General features: G+C 38.9%; 1 protein-coding gene across 6 annotated transcripts in view; it reads left to right on the top strand.

Moving 5' to 3' along the window:
• slc16a4 (solute carrier family 16 member 4) overlaps window positions 1-19464 on the top strand; it is a 31614-nt gene that overhangs the window by 7473 nt on the left and 4677 nt on the right. For 5 of the 6 annotated variants that reach the window (XM_039603955.1, XM_039603956.1, XM_039603954.1 and 2 more), the window contains 7 exons: window positions 8177-8309; window positions 8614-8746; window positions 8938-9081; window positions 9250-9411; window positions 9502-10152; window positions 16520-16731; window positions 19327-19420. In XM_039603955.1, the coding sequence (XP_039459889.1) occupies window positions 8193-8309; window positions 8614-8746; window positions 8938-9081; window positions 9250-9411; window positions 9502-10152; window positions 16520-16731; window positions 19327-19420 (1513 nt within the window). In that variant the 5' untranslated portion in view covers window positions 8177-8192. Of the gene's footprint in view, window positions 1-8141; window positions 8310-8613; window positions 8747-8937; window positions 9082-9249; window positions 9412-9501; window positions 10153-16519; window positions 16732-19326; window positions 19421-19464 lie in introns of all 6 variants that reach the window. The other variant, XM_039603957.1, reaches the window with a different exon arrangement.

Here is a 19464-nt window from a genome sequence, read left to right on the forward strand (position 1 = left end):
TATTCTAATGATATTTTTAACACTAATAATTGATTTTTTTTTTTAAAGTGTGGTAATGGAGCACATTTTTTTGTTATTTTTTTTACATTTGACACAAAACATTTGGGAAACTCTACCTTAAGCAGAAAACTCAAACCTCTGTGGGCAAGAAGTTCCAGCCAGAGCAGAATAAACCTGCTTCAGTGCACATGCAGTCTTTTGAGTGGCCTCATTAGAGTTTAAGGCATCCTCGTTAAAACAAACAAACAAAAAATGCTAACATGTTATTTGAAGCCTGTGGATCCTAAAATGCAGCTTTGGTCTCTCTAGTATATAAAGAGGTGTGAAATATTTGCATGTGTTCAAGTGAACTAATAATTGACAGATTTTGTGTATATTCTCAAAAAAACAAACAAAAAAATAACACGTTCATTTGCATGATGAAAAACAGTGACAAAATTATTAAAGATTGCAAAAATTTCACAGTGCTGATGTGATCTGATTATGGTAGCTCTGTTGTTTGTGTGTTGCTGCAAAGGCATGTGTGATTCTAAAATAATGAAACATGTCACATTTTAAGATGTGTACTTGATTAATCTGTTTCTCACCTCTCCTTCAAACTGTACTTGGCTTTCCTCGGGTTTGGATCCAAGAGCTGCCAAACCAGGCTAGTTTTATAATCAAGATGCCGGAGTAATGTGCCAACTGCAGTACAAAGGAGGGGCACATTTGGGAAAGGGTTGGGTGATGTGTTGATTTTAAACAGTCTGAGATTATGTTCATTAATATGCTTTTTAAAAAAACAAAAAACAAAAAAACACCATTTACCTTTTTACAGTTTTCTTTTGGATAACAGATGAAACACTGTTATGAAATATTTCCTGGAGTGAACTTGAGGATACATAGAGTCGAGTTTAGCTTTAGTGTCAGACAATGGTAGCAAACAGGTTTGCAGGTTTTGACAAACTGACCTGCAGGCTGCACTAGTCCACTTCTGTAAAGGAAAAGGAGAAATAAAAAGAAACTTAGAATACTGTGAGTTAAAAGACCTTTTACTTTTGCCGTCATTTCTAAGCAAAACCTCAGAGGAGCCCAAGGTATTAATAGAGAAATGCAGTGCTGTTTAGATTGCAAATGGGAAATGCAAACTCTTGAATGTGATTGCTTTTTTGCATTTTTATCTCAAATAAGGTTAGTCCAGTCACCGCTGATTGCTGTTGTCCTATTCACAGTATTGAAAAAAATCAGTCTAGTTTATAAACCAGAAATATTATCAGACAGTTCAGGTAGCTATAGATACTGTATAGTGGAGAAAAAAACGTTTGAAATGGGCTAATTGAGCACAGAAGGGGGTTAAGTGTGTCCACTGTACTCACACCCTCCAAAAACATTTGCCTTTAAAATCAAGTGAATTAAAGTTCACGCAGTCTTACAATAGATCCATGAAAACTTCATACCTCGTCTCAGAAGTTCAGCCTGGTAGGAAAGGAAATAAAGCACGTCATTTTCTTTATTTAATTAGTTCTCCCTTCAGAATGGACAGAAATTGTCTCTCTAGTGAGCACTAAAAAGGAGACTGGTCTAATAGGTGTACTATCATAGTTGGATAACTTACATAAAGGCCTTTGGATATTTTTAATATTCTATACTTCAGAGTTTGAATTATCTCACTGGTTTAGACCCCTGTTTAGGCTAATTGTAGCCAGCCAAACCTAAAGCAGAGTGCTTGAGTGTGTTCAAGACACGGTGACTTAACGTTAATGTTGGATCTTTGAATTTTGATTTTACAGCTCCAGTTTGCTCTCAGGTTAGGGAGAGGCTTGCTGCCACCGCGAACACTTTGTTATTGCCTCACAACTACAATAGCTGGCTGATAATAAGTGGGTTTATTTTGAATAGTACAAAGCCAGGCTAGGTGTGTCTGCCTGGTTTAAACCTTAAAAGGTGCTCCAGGTTCATATTTTCCCCACAAATTTGGATTATTCTTAAGACTCGACTCATGTTTTTAAGCTCTAGCAGGTCTATAGAGCTGTTACTCTGTGAAAGCTTTCACAAACAAGGTCACGTTATGCAATGTGGAGGTTACATGCAAATATTTATGGTAATTTGCCAGCTAGGAAGCGGGAGACTGTAATTCAGTATATATGGATGTGCTGAATTGTTAGATGGGTGTCACAAATACTGGATTTGCCATACTTAAAAAATATAATTGCAAGTGTTTCATTGGAAAGTGCACAAGTTTGCTCAGTGTGGATGTCATGTAAAGTCTTGCACTCAGTGGGTGGAGTTGCAAAATATTTGTTCTCATTGTGTTTTGACGGGCAGTAGTTTCATTGATAGCAGTAAAGGATAGCAGTCCTGTTAAATAGGAACAGGTTTTGAACAACATTAGACACACAGTAATCTCACTAAAATGCAGTATTAGACCAGATGCACATATGAAGTTTTGCAAAGAGAAGGTTTGCATGAAAGATCTGCGGTAACACAGTGTGAACACCACACTACAAAGTGCTGGACTCCAGTCCCCTGTCGCTCAAACCCTGAGACTCGGCACATTCACAAACATGCGCTCAAGTACTCTCTAAGGACAACTTGTTAGCCGCACATAGGGGGAAATACTTTTCTTGCACTACACTGGCCCAATTCATTCCCATTTAATCCGCTCTGTGCTCTCTCTCTCTCTCTCTCTAGTTTGGTCCTTGCTTTTTATACATTTCTAAGTCAGACTGAGTTAGCAATGCTGGCTACAAAATACTAGTAATAAACAGGTGGTTAGGACTGCTCTCTGACAGCTAACAGTTTCGAATAACTGCCTTTATGTCAGTAGTAACTGATAGTTATAGATAATGAATGAAGTTACTGCTGTTGTGCCATTTGTTTAAATGCACCAAAGGTTTAAAGTTGTCATGAAGCTCTTATGGTTCAGCTGGTTTTGGGTGGCCCTTTGAAGCTGTTGGTTTTTAGTAAACCAAGCAGGGAACAGCTGAGAACACCAAACACAACTTCACCTCCTGTTAACTTTAAAAAAAAAAAAAAGTCAAACATGGATTATGTTCATTAGTTGTTCATAACATTATTAATCTCATACACCTCTTTACCATATAAACTTGTGTGCTCTGTAGCTTTTATCCAGCAATGCAGTGTTAAAGGTTTACAGATGAGGTCAGACAGAAGTCTGCATGGGCTAAGATGTTCAGGCACAGCATCGTGTTTTGTAGTGAAAGTAGGGAACAGGTGGAAGCGAGCGTTGAGAGGTGGAGGTATGCAATGGAGAGAAGAGGAATGAAGGTCAGTAGAAGCAAAACAGAATAGCTGTGTGTGACTGAGAGAGGCAGGTGTAACAGGAAAACTGCAAGGAGTAGGGGTAGTGAGTGTAGATACCTTTAAATACCTGGGTTGAGCCATTCAAAACTATAGACAGTTCAGAAGAGAGCGCAGGCAGGGTGGAGTGGCTGGAGACGAGTATCAAGAGTTTCAACAGAAGTGGCCAGAATGGGCAGGGTAAACATGAGTATGTCAGAGGGACAGCTCCGGTCGAGCAGTTTGGAGACAATGTTAGAGAAGCAAGGCTGAAATGGTTTGGAAATGTGTCGAGCAGGGATAGCGGATATACCAGTCAAAGGATGCTGGAAATGGAGCCTGATTAAAGAAGAAGATCACAAAGAAGATTGGTGGATACTTGACTCCCACAATAAAAAGTTTGGAAACTTGAAATACGAGTGTTAGGTCCCCTTTGACTCAACTGCTACATCCATCCATCCATTTTCTTAAGCCAACCCAATTTAGGATTACGGGTCACCTACTACATGAGAAAACTTAACGAAACATCTGTGTCAATACAATATAATTCATATTAGAATTCATCATATTGTTGTTATCATAGAAACATCAGTAACTTGGATACTCGCTAGCAAATTAATCATCTGAACAGCTTTAAAAAAAAAGTAAGGTTATGGGAGAGTCAGCTGCATGCGCTGTGCCCTATCTGTCTGTAGTCACCACTCAACATCAGCTCTTTACTGCAGTGTGAGAAATGCTCATTAACAATGTATGGGATGCATCGGGCAACAGTGGCAGTGACTTTGGCTTCTGTTCAGCCGATGCAGCTGCCTTGTTAGCCTGAGCCAAAAACCATCTGTGGTCAGTATGGAATCACTTTAGAGTTGCATTGTTTAAACGTTAGGATAGCTCTGTTCAAATATTGTCTTTACGTTGCACACTGGAATCCTGCTTTCACGTCCTCTTTTTCAGAGCTAAGTGAAAGACAGTTCAGCCTTGTGTTAGACTGTCCAGTACCCCTGGCACAGGATAGGCAGTTACAGGTAAACTTGGAATTTGCCCCGTGTTTTTTTTTTTTTTTTCAGATTTCTTTTTTACAGCTCTGCTCGTTTCTTGAAGTACCGTCTTCTTATACACACATTGTCTCTTTCTGCAGAACTTACGATTAATATTTAAAGTCACAATGCTTTATTCTGCAGCTACAGCAGAACCGAATGGCTTACTTATTTATTAAACCTTCATCAACAGCGTATATATCTCTGGTCACAAATACGAGGCTATCTTATGTAACTGATTGTCAAACACTGAGCAGGGACACGTTAGTATTTTATTGGGATAATTTACGATCATGTATTCTGCTAAAATCACAGTGGACGCAGGGCTTTATAGTGTAAAACTTGCAACGATTGCTGAGATATAATAACAGTTATGTTAATGAATGAATATTGATTTATTGTAACACACAGTGATTATCATAACTTTCATAAGGCTTGTCTGAAGATGAGGTAAATTGTGATTTAACCCTTCAGTAAGATCCTAAGTGCATGTCTTTGCCAACTTATGAGGTAGTTGTTTGGCACCTCGCTGCACGTTTCCATTGGCTGTGATGATCCAAAGCTCTTAAAAATGAACACGCCATATGATAAATTTGGTGAGGTCTAAAAGGTCTTTGTGTAAAGGATAGCTTTGCACATTATGGTAAGGACTGCAAAAAATAAAGGAGCTTTTGAACAAACATGTAAACCTTTTCAAAAAATCCAATGTGCTTGAGAATGGCATCATGGAGTGGTTTGAATCCAGGCTGATCCAAGGGATCACCGTAACTCTTGTTTGAAAATTGGGCATATCGTTCAGAAGTTAGGCGTAAATCCAACTTCAGCCCATTAGTGGTGCTAGAGTGCCCAAGGCCCAGACATGAAACTTTGTAAAAACAGTCAAGGGACTGGCCCCAGTCAGCTCCAGCTGCTGCCATATTCTTCAGTGGCAGAAGAAACATTGTTGGGCTACCTAAACGCTTTTATTGTTTGGCTGCTAAATAACAGGTGTGGCTGTCAAAGCTGTGGGTAGATCTATGGGTGGAGATGGCAACTGTAAAGATATGAAGTTTATCAGTCAAGGAGTGTCCAGAGCACAGTTTGGAGAGTAAGCTATCACAGTTTCTCTACACCGGTAAAACAACAGTTATAGGTAAAACAGGTTGTTAAGGATAACCCATCACTACGAAGTTAAAATGCACATCCTTCTGTGCCTTGGATCTCAACACAGTTGCTTCACTTTAAACATGTTTCTAAACTTATAGCCGAGTTTGCTTACTGCCGTAACTACTTAACCTGTGCTGCTGCTGCCGTTTGCCCTTGTGTTTTATCGCTGACCCTGGCACAGCCTGCATTCAGCTGCTGACTCAGTTTGTCATTATTCCTTATTGTGAGAAAGTTTTCATTTGGTTTATTTAAACTTAAATCTATCTAGCTGTTACCTTTTCACCTAAAATCATTTCTGCCTTTTTTCGCCACCATGGATGAATTTTTTTGTCTTGTATTTCCAAATAAGGGTGATTATATATATATATACGTATCCTAATACAAGTCAGCGTCTTTGAAAACGTGTTCCAGCAAGGGCCCAAAGTATTTCAAGGTCACATGTTGCCCGTTGGGAGTCAAACTGCAGTGCAGCTGGCTCACAAAAGAGCAAGTCATTTCTGAATCCGTTAACAAAAGGGCCACGGATTCATTTGAAATAAGCCAAAGTCTAACAGCTTAAGTCTTAACTTCTTTAGTTACACATAGACCACACAGACACACACATGCAATGGGTGTAGGACATTTAGTTAAAAATCATTTCATTATTAAAGCACTCAGTAATCCATTATTATCCTCTTTCACCTCTTCACTACTAGTATAAGTTCTTTTTATTTCAAGATACACTCTGGAGGAGAGATTTAGCTTTAAATTCATTCCTTTTCCCACAAACTCTTGTGCGTATTTTTGGATTAATAGATCTGTTTGGAATGCTTTTGTTCCCCTATACTGGATTCTAAAATAAAATATTGCTGGTCTGCACTGTTGAAACGTGCAGACCATCAACAGGTCATGTGCATACTGTACATGCAGCAGCATCTTTACATGCAGGAGACAATTGCAGAACATGATACATAGCATTATTCCATATGACTGGTAATGGTCAGAATCACCACAGGATAATAGTAAATGAAAAACTTTTTTATCAATGCTGCATTTCTGTTTTACATTTCTACTTAATTAACAGGTTATCATGTGTGTCATGTTCATCACTGTGAATTTAAACAGGGAAGAAAAGTCAGTTCTGTTTAAGCTACAAGCCAAAAACGAACAGTTTGAGCAAGTCACTTATACTTTTTAGAACAGGGGTCTCAAACTTAAATGAGCTGTGGCCACTGCTGGCACTGACATCTCATCGGAGGGCCACTTAAGTGTCCAAGTAGTACAAAAAAAACAACCAAACAAACAAGAAAACACCCACAAATATTTCTGAAAATGTAGTGTTGTGTTTGTTTTTTTAAATTTCAAATACTGCAAAACTGCAAATATGAGTGCAATTTTTTTCCTCACTCTTAACTAAATGAAGCCTTTCATTGAACTACCAAATAAACAAATTGGCCAGACACGTGGAAGCACCTCTGCTATAATTTTGTTCATATTTAACAAAATAAAAACGCAGACATAAGTGTACACATTAGTTTTTGACTGTTAGTGACAAATGTTTTCTTTACAAATAACTCTCACTGAGCTAACGTAGCCAATCCCTCACATGTTTGTACTCTCTGCTTCCTTCATATTAAATATTTTTTTTGCTTTTTAAAGAACTTATTTTAACAGTGCACTCAACAACAAACAAATCCTCCCCAACAAAAAAAGCCAAATTGCATTATCTTTCCTCACGTTAATATACGGGCCGCAAGTAGGGGTGATGTGGACCACAAGTGGCCCGGGCCAAGTTTGAGACCCCTGCTTTAGAATGTGTAGTTTAAAATTGTTGAAATGTTGCTTTGCAGCTGTAGGTTTACTTTGCTGCAGGTTTAAGACAATTATTTTTCTTTTAGCTGCACTAACCATTTATTTTATTACATAACAAAGTCAAGAAATCATCTGCCAGGTGCACACAGGACACAATGTTAGTTCTAACAGGGAGTTAGAAGATGCTACAGTTAATAATCAGCACTTACACGTTACACATTAGTAGAGATAATGCTAACACTACTGAGACATTATCTCCAGTCCAATAGCTGAACTGGGTGGAAAAGTTGCAGATGTTACCAGGTCTAGTAGTACTGAGCCCACTTCTCAGCTCAGTGAAATGAAATGAAAAAGTAATAGAGCATTACTCTTGAATATATATCGTCTGCATGGGTTCTCTCTGCGTACTCCCGTTTCCTCCCACAGTCCAAAGATATGCAGTTAGTGGGTTTATGTTAAATGGTAATTCTAAATGTGAAATTGCCCATTGGTGTGAATGTGAGTGTGAATGGTTGTCTGTCTCTCTGTGTTAGCCCTGTGACAGACTGGTGACCTGTCCTGGGTGTACCACGCCTCTCACCCTATGGTACCTGGGATGGGCTCCAGCCCTCCCATGACGCTGAATTGGATAAGCAGAAGGAAATGGATGGATGTTTTATGTCAGTATCATATATAATATCAGACTTTACTTTTATTGATTCAAAATGATTTAACGTTTTGACTTGCGGTTTTCTGTAAAGTTAAATCAAAAAAGCAGAAAATCACAGTTTTATTTAGAATATTGCTGTTTTTTGTTTTTTCAAGTCTGCTTGTCTTTACTTGAAAAAACTCTGAAAGGCTGCTTGGTCTTATGCTGAAAATAACTTCTGGTATGATATCCTTTTTCTGCAGCTTTGAGGTGATTGATTTTATCTTTCTCCTCCAAGTGAAACCAGGGCCATAATGAACCTGTTCAGGAAGGATGCCATGACCTCGAAGAAGGACAAAGAGAAAGAGATCCAGTATGAGGACCCTCCAGATGGAGGCTGGGGCTGGATGGTCGTGCTACATTGCTTCCTGGTATGCGTACCACTGTTTTCTATAATCTCCTTTTTCCCCACTAAATGTTTATTTATATTAGATTAGATTAGATAAAACTTTATTAATCCCTCGGGTGGGTTCCTCCGGGAAATTCGGTTTCCAATAGCACAGCACCGACAGAAGTTACAGAATGTGAGCAGAATACCGTATATACACATATATAAATACAGAGACATATATAAATAAAGAGTATACAAAAGGGATAACTAGAATTACCTGAAAAGTTTCTCTCAGAGATAATATATCTGTCATTATCTGTATATTTTCATTTGTGTCTGTGCAGGTAAATGTCCTCGTTATGGGCACCCTAAAGAGCTTTGGGATCTTCTTTGTGGCGTTCCAAGATGAGTTTGGTGGCTCTGCAGAAAGTATCAGCTGGATCGGTTCCATCATGTCGAGTCTGCGTCTGTCTGGAGGTTCAAACTGAAAAAAAAATCTTTTCCTTCTATTGCATCACCTCTTTAACTCTTCATTTTCCACAGCCTGGAAATTATTTTCTTGTGACTTACGGTCTCTCCTTCACAAAATGTATTTAATAGCCTTTTCTGGTCTGTGTGTCTGCATTTAGCTTTTTGCCGTTGTGATTCTTCTCCTCTCACTTCTGTAGCGCCCATCGCCTCTGTAGCATGTGCCAAGGTGGGAGTCAGAGTGACCTCGATTACCGGTGCAGTGCTGGTTAGCGGAGGCTTCCTGTTGAGTATATTCGCCAGCAGTGTGGTATTCCTTTACATCAGCATGGGAGTGATAGTTGGTGAGTTTAACTAATTGCTAAACAGTAAAGTACCTTGATGTTGCTGTTTCCACACGAACTCTAGTAACCAGACACAACTTCTGTGTTGTGTTATTAATTTGGAAAACCAACCTGTGTGTCCCTGTGACTGACGCAGTGTCGGATAATAACCTTGTTTGCTCCTCTCAGGAATGGGGTTTGCACTACTGTATCAAGCCTTCTCAGTGGTCACAGCGCTGTACTTCCGAAAAAGGTTAGCAACGGCATATGCTATTGGACGCTCTGGGATGGGTTTGACCTTTGCTCTCGCTCCCTTCACTCAGCTGCTTCTGGACCAGTATGCTTGGCAAGGTAGGCAGGACAAATTTTTGTGCCTATGTGTAGAAAAACAGGCCATGGAAAGTGATATTTTACATCCTGAGCTCTCTCTGTCATGTTTAGGAGCCATGTTGATTCTCGGTGGTCTCATGCTGAATCTGGTGGCCTCTGGCATGCTGCTGCGACCCATCAATGTAAAGCCACCTGTTTCAAACCCTACCTCCTCTGCCATCCAAAAGAGTCCTGCTGTTTCTCTCAAGAGCTCCTCAGAAAAGGAGTACTCCAAGAACTGTTTGAATGGGTCCACTCACGTTTCCAATGGCGTCTCCAAATCAGACTCTCTTCAATCCCCTCCTCCCTCTCATAGGGACACCGTGAACGTGGGGGGGCAATGTACTCAGGGACTCCAGGACCAGTCAGTGAACCCTGAACTGACCAGACTGGTCCTGAATGGAGTAAATGGCCATGAGCCCCATCATGACCTGGGTCAGTGTAAACCCACAACTCCAGATTGCTCAGCGGAGCTCAATGGCAGTATGAATGGGTCCACGATTGTTGGATTTTCCTCACATGCAAGCTCGCCAAGTGAGGTGACTGTGACAAAAACCAAAGTACTGGATTTCTCTTTGCTGAAGGACCCTTTCTTTTGCATATACACTTGGTCTTTGGTCTTCAGTCAGCTTGCCTACTTTATTCCCTATTTCCACCTGTCTGCGCGGGCCAGAACCCTGGACATTGATGCCATGGATGCTTCCTTTATCATCTCTGTCGCAGGTAAGGTTTATGTTGGCTAATAGATTCTATGTGTTACTATAATCAGCATTTAATGAGTAGTGTGATATTTTGGAAAATAGAACTCTCTCTCTTTTTTTTTTTTTGGTCTGTGCTGTAAATAATTAGCTAGAGCAATACAGCTTATGGCCTTCATGTGGTCTGCAGTCATGGTGAGAAGTTTTGGCAGTGGGACAAATTTTGTTTTTATACACTTTTTTAACTATCTCTTTACATGTTTCTGTGATGTAGTGAAGAACAATTACAAAGATTTGATAAGTTTCAAAAACATTTATTTGAAAATAAATTTTAAAAAATATTTTAGCAATAGTATATAATATAAAATTCATATAAAAATTAAATTAAATTATTATGAAAACACAATTTAAATAAATATAAGCCATCTAAAGTCATCTATAAAGTTTATCAAAAGCTACAATTATTATAGGGTTTCTGGGGTCCAAGCCTTTTTAACATCACTGTTGAATTAAAGGTTAAAGATATAAAAGCAGACAGTCACTTGCAGATTACAAGATCACATCTGTAATCTACAACCAGCAGCCCCCTTTTTAAAGAGGAGTCATCAATATCAAGCTTGTTTCCAACTTAATGATAAATATTTATGTGTAATGTTTTACCAAAAATGACTGTTTCTAATCCACTTAACTCTCGTGCCAATGAGAGAAACATTTGCAAGCGTCAGTTAATTTACAACACTGTTGCACTGTTGCATGACTCCTAACTCGTTTAAGCTGGATCAATGTGGGAAATTATTGTCTGGTTGTCTTCTGGAAACAACTGGCAGTATTTCAGGGCTTCCAGTGTGTAGTTACAATATCTAGGCTACGCTGGCCATGTTTCAAAACCATTTAAAACAAAACAAATAAAATTGCTGATAGTTTTGAGGTGGCTTTTCGGAAAAGGTTTCCCATCTGTTGTTATCCACGTGGACTTTTAACGTACATGTGACCAGTGCCAGCTCAGCTGCTCTGTAGTACTCGGACTACAAAAAGAACTAAGAAAGCTTTGGTTTCCAAAAATGTTGCTATTTGCTTACAGGTTGTGCATGTTCATATGCAGAATCTCTGTATGTAGATGAAAGTAAAAGTGAATTTCTTTGGTTTGATTCTGCAGTACTAGAGTGCTCAGACATCCTTAACTTTATGACAATAAGAGTCAAAGTATTTTCATAGATGTGACAAATTTAGAATTAAACAGCTATGTCTTATAAAAAATAACCTTTAGTAGTGACCTTGTAGTATAAAGATGAAGTTCCAGTTTTTTTTCAGACTGAGTCTGAGAAATGATGCAAAAAAGTGTTCAGTCAACCTCCAGCCATTAATTATTTGTGAGCTGCTCAGACTCTGCAGTCTTATGTAATGGATGTTCTTACATAAAAGCTGAACTTTGGTCTACTGGCCAGGGTGGGCGGGTTCAGCAGTGTGCCACTGATGAGGCCACTCCATATGAACAGAGAACAGCATTAACATTATGCACACCATGCATGTAATTCTGTAGATTTATGAATAACTGAAAAGCTCCATGTGTGATTGTTTTTAACCACTTTGTTTTATAATCTGTCCACTGATAATCAATAACTGTTACCCGATAGAGACTGTATTAATATTAATGAAAGGCATACTTTAGCTATAAATAATGGCACATAAGTACATCTATTATTGATTAGTGTAGTAGTGATAAGGGGTTTGAGAGGAAAAGGGGTATCAATAAATCAAACTTCTTTTATATCACAGCTCTTATGTGATAACAAAACAAAGGTGCATTTGTTTGTTTGAATTAAAGCAAAACTTTTTGTGTACAGTTTTTTTTATTAGTGTCAAAGTCATGCATTTTGAGCTTTCAGAAAAAAAGCCCATCTGTGTTGTTTTAAAACTGCCTGTAGCCAATCTGTGTCAGCATTAGGGGTGGGAGAAAGGATCTCAAAATTAAATCACAGGACATCTAGAAAATGTGATGCTTGCAGCTTGCAGGCAATCACATTAAATGTAAATTTTCCATCCTTAATCGGTGAGCTGCTGTCACTGATAACCTAATTCAAAGTGTGACTATACTATAACAATAATGCAACAGCAGCATATACCACAATAACAGTGACTCAGCTTTAATAAAATATCAGCACAAAAGCCTGTGTTGTGTTTTCCCTGAATATTTTAAGTAAAAGTATAAATAATAACTGCTGAGCACATAGTTTAACAATAACTAAAGTGACGTAGTTTTGTGACTCATAAGGAGCTGCATAATATTATCACAGCATATTTACTATCTAAAAGGTTTTATCTTGGCTCAAGCTTTTTCACCATCTGCTTAAAGCCCTGCTCTTCCACCATGTAACCACATCTGTAATTTCCATCTACCGTTTGCTCTTCGTGTCATATGGAGAGCAGCTAGCAAGTGGTCCAGTGACACTCACTAGTGCTGAGTGATACTGCAAATTTCGTTTTTGATCCATTACCAAGTAAATACAGGGTCAGTATTGCCAATATCGACACCGATCCTGATACTTTTAACCCATAAAGGCAGCTTATTGTATGGGCTAGCAGTGTGTCTGATAGCAGTACTATTACTGGTACCAATACTGTCAATATCTGGATTAATCTGCCCACCTCTTACACTCAGCAGAAGCATTTGTTTACATCAGAGTCACACATTAGCACAATTAGCTGCTAGCATCTCCTACTTTTTGTGAAACAGTGGGAACAATTTTCTTGCACATTTTGCAGAGTACTATGCTTTGTTGGGGGTTATTGCAGTAGCTCCTTTTTAGGTACTAAATCATCACTTGAGCCTGTGACGCTCTATATATCTTTTAAATCATATCAAAATTGATACCGTGATCATTGTGGATTAAATGATGTGGCACAACTCTAGTCAGCATTGGTATGAAAGAGCAAAAAGGTTCAGACATTTGTCATAGTGCATACTTGAATTCTGATTTTTAATTTTAAAAAAATCTGTTATGCGGATTGCGTACTCACCTTAGAGAACAGAAACAAAGTAGCGATCCTATCTTTCTAGTATCAATTCAGTACAAATATTAGCATTGGTATCTATAGTATGGAGTCATTTGCTTAGACGTGAGTAGCACATGATCAGCTGCTACCATGTCATACTCTGTAGCCTGCTTTTTTGTCCTTAGTGGTGAAACAAGTTTGTTGTTTCCACATTTAGCAAGAACAATTTTCTTGCATACTTTACAGGTGACTGTGCTTTGTTGGTGGTTATTGAAGTAGCTCCTTTTTAGGTAAACATTTGGCAAACGTGGCATTACGTGTGAATGTGTGTGTGAATGGGTGGATGACTGGATGTGTAAAGCGCTTTGGGGTCCTTAGGGACTATTAAAGCGCTATATAAAATACAGGCCATTTACCATTTACCATTTACTATAGTATTGTTCTCCTCATATAACTTTTAAATCTTGTCACAATTTATGTGGTGATCATTGTGGACGATATGATGTGGCACAGCCACCTAGGCAGTATTTGTATGGAACAGCAGCTTTTGAACTGGAGCCAGATGCATAAAATTACAGAATATATGAAGATTAACTGTCTGTTAAACCAGTTTTTGTAAAGTTTGTTAAAGCTTTAAGGCCAGAGTATAATAGTCTGTGGGTTTACTCAGAAGAGCTTCCAGAAAGCAGCAAGACAGGTTCTTTTTTGTCAGCCACGTTTTTTCTGTCACTTTCTCTGCTCATGTGCTGTAATGGTGGAGAAAGCGAGACAAAGCTAAAGAGATGGGGTGCCGCTCACACCACAAAGCTACCATCCCAATGTCCCGCTGTCCCTCTTTCTCTGACCCAGTGCTTGTCATTGAGGACTATTAACTTGGCTCGGTTAGAGAGGCCACTATCGTCCGGGTCAGTGTTTTCGTCAACCCTCAGTCACCAGCACTGGAACGAACCACAGTCGCTAAGCAACAGCTAATGGAGTAAAGTTGTTGGCGTGTTGACAAGTGGGGCTCCCAGTTTTTTGTTGTTGTTGTTGTTTTTTTTAATTTTGGAGCTCAGTCCTAAAGTAGCTGATACTTTGCAGAGGAGCTCTGAGGCAGCAGTGTGTACAAAAGAAGAGAGGCGAGACGAGCCAGCAGCAGTTTCATAGAAGCTGGGAAAACCAACATGCCTTTTATAACCCTTTCGATTAATCTTCTGACAAAATGGCCATCTTTATGGCCAAAAAACTGGCATCTCTGCCCTGCACCCCCACCCCCTATGGTCTGTTAATTCTCAGAGGCATTCACAAATGTCTGTACCTGGTAGTACTACTAGCAGAACTGGTCAAAACCAGTGTACCGCATGAACTTGGCTTAAGGTGCTACTTGGTGAAGCCTAATTTAAATAGCAATGTGCTGAGTTTGAACAAGAACAGCTGCAGAGCTGAATCGACCTGCTGAGGCTAAAACACACAAACAAACTCACAACTTGTCAGTATGCAAGCAGGAGACACTGCAGGATATGTCTTGGATCACAAGAGGAGGACACATAAACAGTGAACAGCTGCCTCATGTCAATTTTCTAACCTCCATGGAGAATGCTGACTTAGATTCTGTCATATAAGGAAAGCACAGATGTTCGATGATGAGGCATTTTATAGTCTATTCTTTCACTCGTTTACTGTTGTTACTTAACATCTGCATGTTAATTAATGTAGATTAATGTAACATTTATTCACATTTGCTATAAAGACTGACATTGTAAAACATAAAGTGGGAATTTAGCTCATATTCAGCAGGATTTTGATATCATGTATTGAAGTTGAGAGTTGCCTGCAGCCTGTGGAGTTGTGCTGCAGAGGCTGTGCAAAGGATGGATAATTCTGAATCCGTATAGCACCAGTTTGTTTCATTGATTAATTGCTCAGCACTGCCTGCTTGTAGCTATTCCTGCGACGCTCAATACACCACTGCAGTTTCCACATCACCTATCGCGTTCCAGTTGACCTCAGCAGAGAGCAGTCCATATCTGCCCAGTCATCATACCCGAGTAGAGCAAACAATCAGTCAGATGAGAAGAAATGCTTAATAGGTAGTTTGCTTATTGTTGCTGGTGTAATGCAGATGTTAACAGGTCGGTGTGTTGCCACCCACTGTGCCGGTTACACAGTATTCTTGTGTCGAGAGAACAGGAGCAACAGGGAGGTTGGATAATACTGACCTATTTTATTTAGTTCAAAGCTTCCTTCTCCTCACAGTCTTTCTTTATACATTTACAGAGACACACTTCACATTGAGAAATGCACTCACAGTTCCTCCTGGCGTTGTTTTCATTAAGCACATAATAATTGCATCAACCTGTAACCATAATCCTAATTCTCAACACCAGAGTTGACACAACAACACAAAACACAACAACCTAATTGTGGGAATAGAAGAAAAATCAGGAGACACAGTTCTGTTCAAAAGTCTTCAAACCACACGTCATTTATTTATCTGAAAAAGTATTGATAATGACCAATCATTAAATAGCTCCAAAGCCTAAAACAGATTTTGTGCTCCGTATCTTAGCTCCATGTCAACCATCTACATTTGACTAATCCAGTGTGTTACTCCTGCTGTTGATGGACACATGTGGACAAGTGTCAGTGTAACAGACTCGATGATCATCTAGTTCTGCCTCGGCTCCTTTCTTTTGAAAACTGAGCTTGTAGATGATTTAACACTAAAGTACAGTATATAAAACTGCTGATCATTTGGTTTGTGGACAGTTACAGTCCTGGTTTTTGGTCGTCATCTTTTTGTGTTTTTTGTGGGGTGTTTTTGGCTTCTTTGTTTTTAACTGGGCATAATCATTTTAAAGAAGAATGTAGAGCTAGGGAGTTCAAACAGCTTACAGTCCTGCAAAACTAGCTTAATTAATACTTCACCTTGAAATAAAATGAATTGTAAGCTCATTTTATTAGCAAGACAGGGATTAATGCACTAACAAAAACAGCCAACACCTTAAAAGCTTTTTTAGAACATTGAAAAAAAAACATTACTTACCTGCCAAGTGGCTACACCCGTATGTATGCAAGATTTGCATACTAGTTAAATGGGTAAGTTGGCAGGCATTATGATAGGGATGCCTATTGAGACTGAGTTGCTTTTAAAGCTATCTTCAACTGGATCTTTGTGAACCAGAGAAACTTCCTTGTTACCTTTATTTTACAACCACAACATTCTAAAATGCGACTCGTTTTATTCATTGTTAACACTCTCTTCTCCTAATCCCACTTAAAGAGAAACTGCTGTAATGTATTCATCAGTATAAACGCACAAATCAAAAAGGGGCCTATACACATTTATATCAAAATTTTAAGTTGTATAAAAATGCATCTTTCTCATCCACTTGTCTGTCCACCTTTGCCTGTTACAGGTATCACAGAGACCATCGCCCAGTTGGCCTCGGGCTGGGTGACAGACAGGAATCTTTTCCACAAGTACCATTTCCACAAAGCCTACCTGATCTTGTGTGGCTTGGTCAACCTGCTTTCCCCACTGGCAACTTCTTACATCCTGCTGATGGTCTACGCAGTCTTCTTCGCCATCTTCTGTGGCGGCTACATGGCGCTGTTGCTGCCTGTTTTGGTAAGGGGGATGCATGCATCTCTTTGGAAACAAATAACCTCAATTATCTATTCCCCATGGTTTCAACACTTTATAAGTTTTTGTAAATCTATATATAATAATAAAATGAAATATATAAATACATAATTCAATAGACCATCTCTGGAATAGACGTGTCATTTAATACATGTTTAAGATGAAAAGGCTCAGTTGGTGCATGTGCAAATAATCAATTCTAATCTAGTGTCCTTTAGTCAGTGAACAACAGGTCAGTCTGCAAGGCTGTGCAGGTATACCATTTAAACACTGATGTCAGCATGCTGATATGACCACAGTGATAACAGCAATGCTAACGAGTGTATGTTTTTAACTTCTTGAGTATGAACAGAGCAAAATTCTCCAAAATACTCCAAAAATACTTGGAAATGACAGAACCAGAAAACTAAAATGTTAATCAACCTCGATGAACAAGTCACGAGGTTTAGACAATGTTTCATCCATGCAATAGGATTAGAATTGTTGCTTTGTTACACGTTGCAGGAAAAGATAGCTCAGTGTTTTTCCTTTTTAAAGAAAATGCATGAAAACTAATAATGGTGGTTAAACACTATAGATTCAGTGGTATCTTTGGAACAAAACGCAGGGTGCTCTCTTAGTGTAGTTTGACTTTTTACCAAACTTGCCGCTATCACCCTCACTATACTGTTAGTCTCTAGTTCATTCACCTTGCAAAGTCAACAATATCAGATTTGTCTGGCATTTTAAGGGCCATGTAAAGGTGAAGTGGCTTAGTAATATCACTATGTCCCACATGGAAAGAAAAACTTTGAAGCAGGTGGTATGAGATGTTTCCTAACTGTTATGGGTGGATCAACACATTAAGTCAGCGGGTATCCAGTGTCTTATAGATATATCACCCCTCAAGACAAAAGCATGAGCACACATACAGTTTGACCTCACTTGCCAAAGGTATGGTCTCAAAGGTCAGGACATGTCTATGGGCTGAAGGGATGACGTCCAATTCTTCTTTTTTTTTTTAGAAAATCTGACTGGAAGAATCAACAGACAGTGACAAACAGATAAAACCAGCCTGCTGATGTAAATCACTTATTTTCCAGGCAAAGGTTTTCTAAGAAAGGAAGATCATAGCAGTAATCTGTAATTTATTGATTTATGAACTAAGAGTCTCTCCAACATAAAGTGCTTATGTGAAGAATGCTGTCACTAGCCAACTGAGCGGTTTATCAGCGCAGCGGACTATACAACAACTAAATGCAGCTAAAGCTTTTTTTTTTAGATCAATAATGTTTGAGGAGCAGAGTCATGCTGGGTTATAACAGATATAAAGGCACAATGCAGGTTTATCTTTATACATCTACAGCACAGTGCAAAAGTTTATTTCTGTGTCTTGAGCAAGTTCTCCATTCTTTCTGAAGGTCTTTCAAAGTTTTTCGTGGACATTGATTTTTAACTCATTTTCAGTCCATTTTGATCTTTTTTTATTTCTTTTAGTAGCAAAAAAGAAAACAAAAACAAAATTATCTACACCAGATAAACAGTATCTGATAGTCATGTCCATAAGAAATAACAAAGAACAACAGGAAAGACCTGACGCACGACCTGAGAGATGCATCTAGCTCCTGAGTTAATCATCTTCTGTTCACTGAGGCCTCATCAGGAATGATCTCTGTGGCATGGTGGCTGTCAAGAAGCCATTCTTAAGGAAGTGAAACAGGGAGAAAATGATGAAATATGCCAAAATATGCAAGACCTGTACTGAAAATCAATGTCATGAGGTCTTATATAGTGCTCAGTCCAAATTTGACATTTCTGGTGCAGCTCATCACCAGTGTGAGATCAGGAGAGAGGTACAACAGTATAACATGGTGGAGGCTCTGTTCTGGTTTGTGACACAAACAGACAGCAAAAGTAGATCTTAATAGAAAAACATACAGTCAGAGTTTGGACTCCCAGACCTCAACATTATTAAAGGAGTGTGGAATCATCTTGTCAAATAACAGAACAAAAGGCATCCAAAATCCAAAGAGGAGCTTTGAATATCCTTCAGGAAGTCTGGAGAACTATTCCTGAAGTATACTAAAGAAATTACAAGAAAGCTTATCCAGGTGTGTTCAGGCTGTGCTGAAGAAAAAAATGTGTTCTTACCAAATATTGAATTTCAACCTTGTTAGAATTGTACAAACTGGTTTTGCCTTATGTACTGTGCATGTCTGTTTATGCGTTTGATTCAATTATTTCACCTGTTTCCCATTTTCCATTTTTTCATATAAAGAAAAGATGGGGGCTCAAGACTTTTGCACAGCACTGAAGGTCATATTTGCTGTACATGGAAAGGAAATTAGGGACTGCAGAAATAAAAGTGAAGCATTTTTTTAAATACATTTTAACACATATTCCATTATTTTGAACTGGCTTTTCTATCGTTATCTGGCTAAATGTTTCTAGCTTCCCGCTTTATTTAAAACTGCTGTGCTCTCAAAATGTTTGTTGGAAAACCTGTAGTAATGTTCATGGTTTGTAATCCTGCAGAATGGACTGTTTAAAATGCAAATAGATGGCAGTGACAAGTGCTTCATATGTTGTTTTGCCCCGCAGGTAGATCTCGTGGGGTCGGAGAAGCTCAATAACTCCATGGGCTTCTCAATGTTCTTTGTCGGCCTGGGCTGCCTCACAGGACCTCCTTTGGCAGGTGAGTGATTCACATCATGGAAAACATTCAAGCATGTGCTATCT

The sequence above is a fragment of the Oreochromis aureus genome, linkage group 20 (genome assembly GCF_013358895.1).
Source record: "Oreochromis aureus strain Israel breed Guangdong linkage group 20, ZZ_aureus, whole genome shotgun sequence".
NCBI lineage: Eukaryota > Metazoa > Chordata > Actinopteri > Cichliformes > Cichlidae > Oreochromis > Oreochromis aureus.